Source organism: Loxodonta africana, chromosome 4, assembly GCF_030014295.1.
Source record: "Loxodonta africana isolate mLoxAfr1 chromosome 4, mLoxAfr1.hap2, whole genome shotgun sequence".
NCBI lineage: Eukaryota > Metazoa > Chordata > Mammalia > Proboscidea > Elephantidae > Loxodonta > Loxodonta africana.
This window is the reverse complement of record NC_087345.1, coordinates 29,287,059-29,300,254: the sequence shown is the minus strand read 5'-3', so window position 1 is coordinate 29,300,254 and position 13,196 is coordinate 29,287,059. Positions and strand designations below refer to the sequence as shown.

At 41.7% G+C, this 13,196-nt stretch overlaps 1 protein-coding gene across 1 annotated transcript in view; it reads left to right on the top strand.

The window, feature by feature from the left end:
• MYBPC1 (myosin binding protein C1) overlaps positions 1–13,196 on the top strand; it is a 69,447-nt gene that overhangs the window by 49,401 nt on the left and 6,850 nt on the right. Inside the window, exons 21-24 of the mRNA XM_064285121.1 lie at positions 649–816; positions 4,525–4,613; positions 9,094–9,289; positions 10,542–10,681. Coding sequence (XP_064141191.1) covers positions 649–816; positions 4,525–4,613; positions 9,094–9,289; positions 10,542–10,681 — 593 coding nt within the window. The remainder of the gene's footprint in view (positions 1–648; positions 817–4,524; positions 4,614–9,093; positions 9,290–10,541; positions 10,682–13,196) is intronic.

Genomic DNA, 13,196 nt, shown 5'->3' with positions numbered 1-13,196 from the left:
CCAAGAAAAAACAGACTGTATGCCTAATAAAGGTTGGTATCTCTCACTCATAGGCATAGCATTTTCCTCTTTTTTTGACTTTTAATTTATAAAAACCAAAAAAACCAAACCCATTGCCATCGTGTTGATTCCAACTCATAGCGACCCGATAGGACAGAGTAGAACTGCCCCATAGAGTTTTCAAGGAGCACCTGGTGGATTTGAACCACTGACCTCTTGGTTAGCAGCTGTAGCACGTAACCGTTTACGCCACCAGGGTTTCCTTTTAATGTATATACATGGTTAAATATCATGGTTACAGTAATCGTGACAAAACCAAATTGGAGCAATACTGCTGTAAAATTATGGGAACAGTTACTGTTATTCGGGATACACTAGTATCCTGAACAAAAGGGTTTTTTTCAGAAATAACAAAATCTGATCATTTATCCTTCTTCCTGTTGTTTATGTTCGCCATTTTAAGCCATTTTTCATCGAAATGTGAAAAATAACCCACTTATATAGTCTGAGTCCAGACCAAAATCTTATTCCCCCCCCGAGATTTCATTATGAATAAAATACTAATTTGGAGTCTGTTCTAATGGTTATCATGACTTACTTCAGTGAGCATCATTCCTCCTTGTTTTCTTTTTCTTTCATGGATTTTAGGTGACAACTGGCTAACTGCAAACAAAGAACTAATTGACAAGACCAAGTTCACCATCACAGATCTGCCCACAGATGCAAAGATATACGTGCGCGTGAAGGCTATAAATGCCGCCGGCGCCAGTGAGCCCAAGTACTACTCACAGCCTATTCTCGTAAGACAAATCATAGGTAGGCAGCAATGCTTTAAAAATTATTGCTCCATTGTTTGCTTTTTTTTTTTTTTAACGTCTTTCTTTGTCAAAAACCTCCTATTTCTTTGTTCTTAGGTGCCATCGAGTTGATTTCGACTTATAGTGACCCCAGGTGACAGAGTAGAACTGCCCGATAGGGTTTTCTAGCCTGTAATCTATATGGGAGCAGAGTGCCAGGTCTGTCTCCCACAGAGCAGTTGAGTGGGTTTGAACCATCACTTTGGTTAGCAGCCAAGTGCTTCACTATTTTGCCACCAGGGCTCCCTCCTATTTCGTTGCTCCTTTGATATTTCCCTAATGCCTCCTGGGAGTTAGAAATGAACAAAACAGCTCTTTTCAGGCATAGTAAAAGATACTTTCCAAATATAATGTAGAACAGTGGATTTTAATAGCACAGAATTGAAAGTTTACTGATACAGTTTCAAATTCCACATTGCAGCTGACCTTTAAACAAACTACCATTTACCATGTTTTAGTGTAAAATCGAAGAGGAATACTCACAGTTAGCTGAAAAGTTGATTAAAATATTCCTCCCTTCTCCAACTACATATCTCTGTGAAGCTGGCTTTTCTTCATATGCTTCAACCAACTCAGCAGATTGAAGCAGACTGAATGCAGAAGCAGTTTGGAGAATCCAGCTGTCTTCTATTAAGTCAGATATTAAAGATATTTGCCAAAATATAAAATAATGCCACTCATCTCACTGATGTTTTATTAATGTAAAATAGTTATTTTTCATTAAAATGTTATATCGTTATAATTTTTAAATGAACAAATAAAGAGAAAAGCAAGTGTCTCAGTTACCTACTGCTGCTATAACAGAAATACCGCAAGTGGGTGGCTTTAACAAACAGAAATTTAGTTTCTCACAGTTTAAGAGGCCAGAAGTCCAAATTCAGGGTGTCAGCTCTAGAGGAAATCTTTGGGCTCTGGGGAAATGTCCTTGTCTCTTTTCAGCTTCTGTTTCCTGGCACCTTGGAGAGCTCATGTTGCCTAGCATCTGTCTTCCCTCCATCTCTGCCTGCTTGGTTCTTGCTCAATCTGCTCTTTTATACCTCAAAAGAGATTGACGGAAAACACACCCTACACTAATACTGCTTCATTAACATAATGAAGACAACCTTCCCAAATGGAATTATAACCACAGGTATAGTAGGATTTGGAGCCTTGGTGGCACAGTGGTTAAGTGCTTGGCTTCTAACTGAAAGGTCAGCAGTTTGAACCTACCAGCTGCTCCAAGGAAGGAGGATGTGGTGATCTGCTTCCATAAAGATCACAGCTTCGGAAATCCTATGGGGCAGTTCTACTCTGTCCTATAGGATCGCTGAGTCAGAATCGACCTGACAGCAATGGGAATAGTAGAATGTACAACACATATTTTGGGGGGACACAATTCAATCTACAACAGTAAGTGTGGGAGGTCAGCTCAGGTTTTTATAACGTGGTACTTTGAGGATCAGTTAACCTCACCAGGTTACATGAGCACCTCTGGCTGGGCTGCCTAGTCACATGGGAGAGAGGGCGTGTAAATGCAGCAGTGAAAACTATCCCTACAGCAGCAATATGGCTAAAATGGGTCTGCAAAATCAGAACCATTTTTATCATAATACAAATACATTATTGCCCTTTGCAATGTTTTGACATTTGCACTGATGATAAAAAAGTGATGGTGAATAAAATTTCTGGTGCCTTAGCACAAATCAAGTCAGTGACACCAAACTGCACTAGTAATCCTTGTATTCTTCCACCATGCACTCACTGTTAAAATAAGAGTGCTCAGTTTTGCCTTAGAATATTCTTGGTGAAGCAGTAAAATGTATTAAATTTATTATTATTATTATTAATTATACTAAATACTAGTTATTCTTAGCATTATTAATTTTATCAAATCTTGATCCTGAGTACATGTTTTTTCAGTATTGTATGTGATGGTGGAATGTGAAGTATGCATAAAACACTCCTGCTGCATGACACAGTATAATGCTTATTGCCAGGAAAAAAGAAATTTGTCATCAAGTCGGGTCCAATTCATAGGGACACTATAGGACAGGGTAGACCTGCCGCAGAGGGTTTCCAAGGAGTGGCTGGTGGATCTGAACTGCCAGCCTTTTTTAGTTAGCAGCTGAAAGCTTAATCACTGTACTACCAGGGCTCCTGTTGGCAGGAAACCAGTTTCCGTCCAGTCAGTTCCAACTCATAGTGACCCTATAGGACAGAGTAGAACTGCCCCATAGGGCTTCCAAGGAGCACCTGGTGGATTCGAACTACCGACCTTTTGGTTAGCAGCTGTAGCTCTTAACTGCTGCACCACCAGGGTTTCCATCACCAAGAAAGCACTTGTGAAATTGAGTTGGGGACTGAGTTAATGACTTTTCATGAAACTCCATTGTTACTTGAGAGAATGACTGAGAAACAAGCTGTGGTTAGTCAGGCTTGGGTATTTGGCAGACATTTTCTAGAAAAATGAAATACAGTGAGCCTGTCATTTCAAGGGAAGAATTTAGAGTGTTTGTTGTCAACTTGGAGGGTAGTGGTGGTTCAATGATAGAATTCTCAGGGCAATGGTGGTATGGTGGTAGAATTCTCACCTTCAATGCAAGAGACCTGAGTTCGATTCCTGGCCAATTCACCACATGCATAATCATCACCCATCCATCAGTGAAGGCTTGCATGTTGCAATGTTGCTGAGCAGGTTTCAGCAGAACTTCCAGACTAAGACAGACTAGGAAGAAAGGCCTGGTGATCTACATCTAAAAATCAGCCAGTGAAAACCCTGTGGATCACAATGGTCTAATCCACAACTGATCATGGGGATGGTAGAAGACCAGGCAGCGTTTCATTCCGTTGGGCATGGAGTCCCCATGATTTGGGGATTGACTCAAAGACAGCTAACAACAATAACTTCATAAAATGGCTGTGACACTAACTTAGTTCATTCATGTAAACATTTAGCCCAGTATCTGGTACATACTAAGCACTCAAGTAATGAGACCTGTTTTATCTCTGTGAGGCTATAAGCCTTTGACTCTCCACTCATGATGAGTTTGCAGCAACAAGTCATATTAGCCTCATGGTATTTTATTAATGAATATTAATTCACAGTAGGTTAGGGTCTCTTCTGCACTTCACCATAGCCACACAGGGAAAAAGTTTCTCTCAAATTTCAACAGAATTACCTAAATAGAAAGTGCTAGGTGCTTAAAGGAGCCCTGGTGGCACAGTGGTTAAGAGCTCAGCTGTTAACCAAAAGGTTGGCAGTTCGTATCCACCAGCTGCTCCTTGGAAACCCTAAAAGCAGTTCTACTCTGTCCTATAGGGTTGCTCTGAGTTGGAATCGACTTGACAGCAATGGATTTTTGGTAGGTGCTTAAAACTTTTTCCTCCTAATGAGAAAGAATGGGCAATCCCATCAGCTAAAGTCGCATCTGCTGATCTTTAATGGAATGTTCATTAAAGAATATACTCGCTGTTAGAAGCTAGAAAAATACATATATGGTCTTAAGAAAAAACATAGTGTTTTTCTGTGAAGTTCTTAACCATATACACTCTATTAGTGACACATCTAAGATTTAATTGCAGAGGCAAGACCACAAGAATAAATCCCAGAGAGCATTGTGCCATTATGTTTAGGTAAAGCTATTTCCAGTATACTGTGCTGATCGCAACATTTTGCTGTTTTACCCAGAGCCTCCAAAGATTCGTATCCCAAGGCACCTGAAACAAACCTACATCCGCAGAGTTGGAGAAGCCATCAATCTGGTTATACCTTTCCAGGTAATGTTCAGGGATTGCTCATTTTCTCTTTCCAGGGCTTGGGTGTTTAAGAGGTAGAGGGAGACACTGTAGCATCATGAGTGAGGATTTCCTCAGAGGGAGATTTGGTAAATAATGGAAGAGATTTGGGGGAATATTAAACAATCTCCTGCTGTGGAAATAGAGAAATCTCTTAAAAAAAAAAAATTTGTCATAGATTTTCCTTCTGCATGAGACAAATTAGGTCTAGTCTTGTCTGAAGCTGGGGGATTAGGGTGGGATAGGAAGGAAATGAGGAGCCCTGGTGGTGCAATGATTAAGCGCTAATAGAAAGGTCAGCAGTTTGAACTCATCAGTCGCTCTGTGAGAGGAAGGTCCCAGCGATCTACTCCCGTAAAGACGACAGCCGAGGCAGCCCTGTGGGACAGTTCTAGTCTGTCCTATAGGGTCAGTATGAGTTGGGATCAACTCAACAACAGGGAGGAAACAGCAAGAACCTACCAAAAGAGGAAATGCTTGAAGGTTCTTTCTAATCCTACAAACCTGTGAAACTCATCTTCATTTTAAGCAAAGGTCTTAGAGTAACATTCAGGAAAACGGCATGCGCTTCCTTCCCACAATTATCCAAATCAAACTAAACTCCAGTCAGAATAAGAGGGATGACTGAAATTTGAAACCTTGATGCTACTAACTGAAATATGCCGACATTATTAAATCATTGCTCCAGCAGAAGGTTCTGTTATTCACAAGATCAATCAGGCTTCACCTTCAATGATCAGTTTCAGCCCCTCACACACATCCCACTCCATCTTCTTAATCCTAGGGCTCCTTTTATGCCTCTAGACATCCCCATCTGATAGAATTTTCTGGAATGAGGGAAATGTTCTATGTATGCACTGTCCAACATGGTGGCTACTAGCTAAATGTGGCTAGCGAGCACTTGAAACATGTGAATAGGATCTAATATAACTGAGGAACAGAATTTTTAATTTTCTTTCATTTTGATTAATTTTAATTTTAATAGCCACATGTAGCTCATGGCTATTGTATGGAACAGCATGTCTCTAGAATGAGAATTTAGGTCTCTGTATACATGCAAACACAGAAAGAGAGAGAGAGCTCTGTTCAAACCCAGGGTCCCATGAAAACCAAACTAAAAAGAAAGTCAGTTCAGGCCACCCTCACCACACTCAAATCCCAAGCCTGAGAATAGGCTTCCCATATACCCATACCCATGCTTATACCCAAACCCATGCTCATACCCATTCCCATACCCTACTCATCATACCCATACCCATGCTTATACCCCTGTCCATATACATACTCATCATACTCATACCCATACTCATGCCCATACTCATCATACCCATGCTTATACCCGTACCCATACTCATCATACTCATACTCATAATACCCATACCCATGCCCATGCTCGTACCCATACACATACTCATCATACCCATACCCATACCTATACCCCTACACATAGTCATCATACCCATACCCATTCTCATACCCATACACAATCTCATACTTGCACTCGTACACATACTCATACTCACACTCATACACAGTCATCATTCCCATACCCATGCTCGTACCCATACATATACTCATCATACCAATACCCATACTCATACCCATACCCATACTCATACTCACACTCATACATATACTTATCATACCAGTACCCATGCTCATACCCATACACATACTCGTCACACCCATGCTCACACCCATACACATACTCGTCACACCCGTGCTCACACCCATACACATGCTCGTCACACCCGTGCTCACGCCCATACACATGCTCGTCACACCCGTGCTCACGCCCATACACATGCTCGTCACACCCGTGCTCACGCCCATACACATGCTCGTCACACCCGTGCTCACGCCCATACACATGCTCGTCACACCCGTGCTCACGCCCATACACATGCTCGTCACACCCGTGCTCACGCCCATACACATGCTCGTCACACCCATGCTCATACCCATACCCATACCCATACTCATCATATCCATGCTCGTACCCATACACATACACAGTGGAGAACACCAGGATGAAAGCCAAGGAGGATGCAAAGTGTGAACACAGCAGAGGAGGAAGGAGATGGCTTGGCAAGGTTCTTCCCACTTCTGTCCTCCCACAGCCTCAAATACAACCAGGAGTGAAACCAAGGCAGTGCTCAGTAGTCAGACCCAGCCCTGGACTGAAGCTGCTGAAATCACCCTCTAGTTGGAGCATCATTGCCACCACTAGGGCTAATCTGTGTTCCCTGATCTTGGAGATCAGGGAGTTTGAGAGAGGAAATGGAGAACAGGGACCACATAGACGTGGTTTTCCAGGGGCTGGTCAGCTGCCAGGAAGGGTAGTAATGAGGTTAGTGTGTCATGTTTGCATACTTATATAATATCTAAAGTTCTTGTAAACACTTTCTCATTTGATCCTCAGAAACACCCTGTGAGGAAGGCAGGGCAGATTTCCTTAGCTCTACCTGAGAAAGGAAAAAGCATACAGCAAGTAAATGGTAATGACAAAAAGCAGACTCTGTGTCACCTGACACCTAATCCACTGCTTTTCTCAATCCATTATGCTATTAGAGAACTCACTTTTTTCCCCCCTGTGGCTAAGGAAAAAGGACCTGGAACTATTTTTCTTTGTAACAATATTGTTCTCTACTTGCCATTTGTAAGTCTGAGCACCCCTACCATTCTTTAAGGGGTTTGATGTGTCTCCCACAGCCCTCATCATAACCAAAGCCGCTTGTCATAGAGTTGATTCTGACTCATGGTGACCCATGTGTGTCCGAGTAGAACTGTGCTCCATAGGGTTTTCAATGGTTGGTTTTTTGGAAGTCGATCACCAGGCCTTTCTTCCGAGGTGCCCCTGGTTGGACTTGAACCCCTCCAACCTTTTGGTTAGCGGCTGAGTGCATTAACTGTTTGCCCCACCTATGGACTCCCTTCTTATCCTAAGGGGTCACATAATCAACAAGCTACATTAGAAGCACATTAGGGAGGTATACCTATCCTGACAAGATTAATGCTTAGTTAGTTCCTGTCTGCAGGGGCATACCTGCAGGAATTATAGGAAATTCCTTCATAGTATAAACTAAAACTCATGTCCGTGAATGAGATCATAACTTTCAGCTGGAGAGGACAGACGGCATTCTAGACAAGTCTGAAACTAGCAGCACGGTACAGTCAGTGGTGTCACTAGGGTTGGTGTCACCCAGTGCAGTACCTCATGGTGTCACCCCCCCATGCTAATCACCACAATGTTGTCACTCGAACATCAGAAAATTAGACAAAATCAGCAACTACAAAAACACCACTGCATGCAAATGAAACCATGTGATTTGAAGTCATTGTAACTGGGTAAGAATGAGAGCTCTGACTGGAGCGCCTTAGAAGGTTCAAACGGTAAATTAGCACAGCGTTTTAGCCTTGTAAGCATATTGATACATGGACGCTGGGCTTACCAAAAATGTTTTTGTTGTTATAACTAACCACAGGGCTATTTTTATAAAAAGTAATAGATTTCTGCAGAAATGCTGCACAAAAATTTTATAGACAGTCATTTTGGTGTCAACCCCTCTGACAGTGTCACCCCGTGTGGTCTGCACCCCCTGTACCCCTTGAGTGACACCACTGAGTACAATAGAATGATAACCATTAATGTCTAGATAACCAGAAACCAAACCCGTGGCTGAGTCAATTCTGACTCAGCAACCGTATAGGACAGAGTAGGGTTTCCAAGGCTGTAATCCTTATGGAAGCAGACTGCCACATCTTTCACCCACCGAGAACCTGGTGGGTTTGAACTGCTGACCTTTCAGTTAGCAGCCGAGCATTTTAACCACTGTGCCACCAAGGCTCCTCATTATCAAGATAGTATTAATAAAAAAAAACACTGATGTGGTATTCCAAAACCTTTCTAAAGACTTCAGTCTTTATGACCATCTTGTGAGACAGATCCTATCCTTGTTCCCTTTTTCTGATTGGGGAAACCAAGACACAGAGAGTTTACTAGGTAACTTGCCCGGAGTCACAGACCTAATAAATGGTGGAGTCAGGATCCAAATACAGGCTCCATAGTCCCAGAGTCCATGCTCTTAACCGTTATGCTGTATCGTGCAGGCTTTAGAGCCTAGGAAACCTGGGTGTGAGACTTGGTTCCAGCACTTAGCTTCCAGACCTTAGGCAAGTCGTTTATCTCCTTTATCTAAAAAAATGAGAATAATGATACTTAATGTGAAGATTAAGGGAAATAATAACATATTCTTAACATAGCACCTTGCGCACAAATGCCATCAACAAGCAGCTGTGAGTATTGCTGTTACTGCCTGTAGTTGAACACTGCGAGATTGTTTTCTAGAATCACCTGGAATGTGTCAAGCCACTGTCATCTCTGTGATGCTGGGGGGAAAAAAAAACACCTTGGAACAATCTGATTCCCACCCTCTTGTATTTTTTCTGTCTGTCTTTTTAGGGAAAACCAAAACCAGAATTAGTTTGGAAGAAGGATGGTGTGGAAATTGATAAGAATCAAATAAATATTCGCAACTCTGAGACTGATACAATCATATTTATCAGAAAAGCGGAGAGGAGCCACTCTGGGAAGTATGAGCTGCATGTCAAAGTGGAAAAACTCATAGAAACGGCGACGATAGACATCCAGGTCGTTGGTAGGTTTGGAGGAAGGAACAAGGACATTCTGTCAAAGCAATATGGTGACTAACAGTCCTTGTCATTAAGGCGGGAGGAGGAATATTTGTTACACTGGCTGGACATAAAATTCTGAGTTTAAAAAAAAAAAGATGAAGTAAGATTTGTTAGCATTTCAAAATAATTCTTAACTGAATAAAAGGACTCATCATGGGAGACTTAGGGCATTTATTAAAGAAAATTAATGTATGTACTTTTTAGTGAAAACCGTCTCTACTGCTTTACATCCAGCTTCTCGCTTACTCTTCATCTCTCAACACCCTGATGATACAACTGTTTCCTGTGTTGAATTGTTGCATAAAAAAACCTCGTAAATTCTAGATATGGTTTCACATGTTTCCTACTACACCTAAAATTCACTGATAACGTTTTCACAGAGAATGAAGAATTTTTGTTAAATGTAAGGAAGACTTACCTAGACCAAGTTAAACAGTTAAACACTGAAGGGCTACCTATCTGCTTATCTGGCCAAATAATAAATAAGATTAGTTCTAACTTCCGTTCAGAGTTAGAATAGAGGAAGGATTCTTTACGGATAGACCTCTCTCACTTGAATGGTTCTGTAATTTTTACATTGTCAAGAAATAAATTCAAGAGCAGAGCTTAGGAGAAGCCTTGTTTCCAGTCATGTTTATTATATTTCAGCAAAGTTGTCAGATTCTCTAACCAAAGGGACAACTTCCTGTGGCAAGCATTCCTTTGGGTGAACGTTCGTGCCCCTTCAACTAAATATTCTTTTCCCATTTGGCTAAACCTTTTTGTTTTCTCTTAAGTCGAGAGGAGTGTGGTGACAGCTTTATGCCGTTGCATCTGACATGTTGCCATTCTAGTGGAAGGTGCAGGGTCTCAGAAGACCCCATGAGAAGTGTCTGGGAGGGCACTGCCTCCTGGAAGATAAGGAAAAACACAGTTGCCTTCAAGTCAATTCCAACTCAAGGCAGCCCCAAGCGTGTCAGAATAGAGCTGTGCTCCACAGGGTTTTCAATGGCTGATTTTTCAGAAGTGGATGGCCAGGCCTTTCTTCCAAAGAACCTTTTGACTGAACTTGAACATCCAACCTTTCGGTTAGCAGCTGATCACATTAACCATTTATTTGCACCACCCAGGTACTGTGTAATACAAGAAAGGACTTTAAAAAATATCCCCATGTAACAAGCTACAGGCTGGGAGGGGACGTAGCTTCACAGTGATACCGTGATTTTATGTTCGTAGACCGTCCTGGCCCACCTCAACTTGTGAAGATTGAAGATGTCTGGGGAGAGAATGTTGCTCTCACATGGTTACCACCAAGGGATGATGGGAATGCTACCATCACAGGGTACACGATCCAGAAGGCTGACAAGAAGAGCATGGTAAGGTTTGGCTCAGCAGCAGCAGCAAAGGGTTAAGCTTTCAAATAAGAAAAATTTCATTTCATCAGAGGTAAAGGGGGAGGCATGAGGTCTCTTCTGGCAAGGAAATCAATGGGGGCTGTGACATATTAGAAAGGGTAAGCCTTTGGAGCCACAGAGAGTTGGGTTTGAATCCCAGCATTGCCACTTAACAATTGTGTCCATGGACAGTCACTTAACCCCCTTGATCCCCATTTTCCTCTTCTATAAAATGGGGGCATACTTGTTGGTTATTATAAGGCCAAGTAAGGGGCACAAATACCTTGTTGGTTATTATAAAGCCAGAAATATAGAGGAGCTGGCGCAGTGCTCAGTGGGATTCAATAAATTCATTTATTCAGCAAATATTTACTTACTGTGGATTCTGACTCACATTTATACCCATGCAACTTTCTTTCTTCATGAAATAAATGTTGGATAATGTGGATTTATATATCAAAAAAAAAAGACACTACATAGAAAAGAAAGATCCCAAAGGGAGTAACATGTGCAAAGGCCTTGAGAAGGGAAAGAGCTTGGGGGTAATCAAGAAAAACCCAGCTGGAGTATAAATTATTATTTACCCCTGTTCTACAGATGAGGAAACTGAGGCTCAGAGAAATTAAAGGACTTACAGCTGCTAAGCAAACTGTTGGCAGTTTGAATCCACCAGGCGACCCTTGGAAACCCTCTCGGGCAGTTCTACTCTGTCCTATTGCTATGAGTCAGAATCGACTTGACAGCAGCGGGTTTGGTTTTTGGTTTTGGAGGTCACCAGCTTTTAAATGGCTCAGCTGGGGTCTCTTTCTGAATCAGAATTCATCCACTGTACCCTACTACTACTCAACCTGTTAGCAAGTGAAGGAATGAATGAGTGTTTGGACACACAATGGCAGAGAGGCATTTTTCATTCTTGCAGGAAGAGTTAAACATCATCCTTAATGATATTGATAGGAACTCTTTAGGTCTTTCTTTACACTAGTAGATCTTTGTTCATGAAACCACCTAAGATTATAGAAGAAGGGGAAAGAGTTGAAAAGGGCAGTCTAAGTAACAAGACTCATCATCAAGGGCTTTCAAGCCTCTCCTTTCCATAAGCTATTTTCAGCGCGTGTTTTTTTTTATTTTCCTGAATGGTTATTACATGACAAGATCAGATTTGGCATTTAAAGAGGCCTCTTTCATCTGGATGGCTTGAGAGCAGGACTGATGCATGACTCTGCCAGGGAACTACCTGAACACCTTGGACTTACTTAGCAGTGAAGGTTCCTTCTTGGACCTTAGACCTGACATTAGGAGTGAATCCATTGGTACCGTGTTTACTGTAAGGAGCCCTGGCAGTGTAGTGGCTGAGCACCTGGCTACTAACCAAAAAGTCAGCGGTTCAAACCCACCAGCTAGCTGCTCTGTGGGAGAATGATGTGTCAGTCTACTTCTGCAAAGATTACAGCCTTGGAAACCCAATGGGGCAGTTTTACTTTGTCTTATAGGATCACTATGAGCCAGAATTGACACTACAGCAACGGGAATGGTTACTATAGGAGGGCTCTTCAGGCAGCTCTCACTCCCATTCTTCCTCCCCATCAAACCTGCCCAACGTTTATCTTCTTAGAGATCCACTTAAATCCTGGTAAGCCAAGACTTTCCTGCTGTTTCATGTGACTAAGGTCTGCCTAATGATAGGTGATGATGCCCAACCCCTATATCCTGTGTTTCTATCGTGTTTCAGCAAGAGCAGGCTTCTAGAACAGAAGGTGCTCTCTGCCCCGTGCACTGCCCAGGACACCATCACACCATTGTATTGTGACTACACGTGCTATTCTTCACTTAAATTCCTATAATCGTTCATACCCCTCAAAAATGTTGTTTTTATTATGTGTGTCCAAACTTTCATTTATTCACACACTTACTATGTGGTGAGCACTGTTCTAGCTACCAAACCTTAAAAAAAAAAAGACAGCTCCTGTTCTTGAGGTACTCAGTCTAGTCAAGAAGACATAAAACCAAGTGATAATACATGTAGTAAATGTTGGAATAAAGGTTTGCATAAGATGCTCAGGGAATAGATGAGGGAGTAACTACATTTTCCTGGTGTCTTAAAAATCGCCAAAATACCCAGAAATCATGATGGTGCCTAAAAGTTCCAGAGAAAATGTGTTTCCTTTATTAACTTCATTAACTCAGTAAGTGGTATTAAACATACATTGGTGCAATGTGATTTTCCTGCTGGTTGCAAGATACACTTTGAAACCACTCTATTTCTTGGTGTGATGAGGAGAAAATTGAAAAAAGAGTTTAATGTAGCTTTAACTTCTCATTCATTCAAGCATTCTATAAATATTTATTGAGCACCTACTACATGCCAGGCTCTGTGACAGGCATTGAGAATATGAGAAGTGAGAAGAAAACGACAACCTCCACAATCATGGAATGTGCATTCCAGTGGGGAAGACAAGACAGTAAACAAGTAGTAAATATTAATATAATTTAAGGTAGC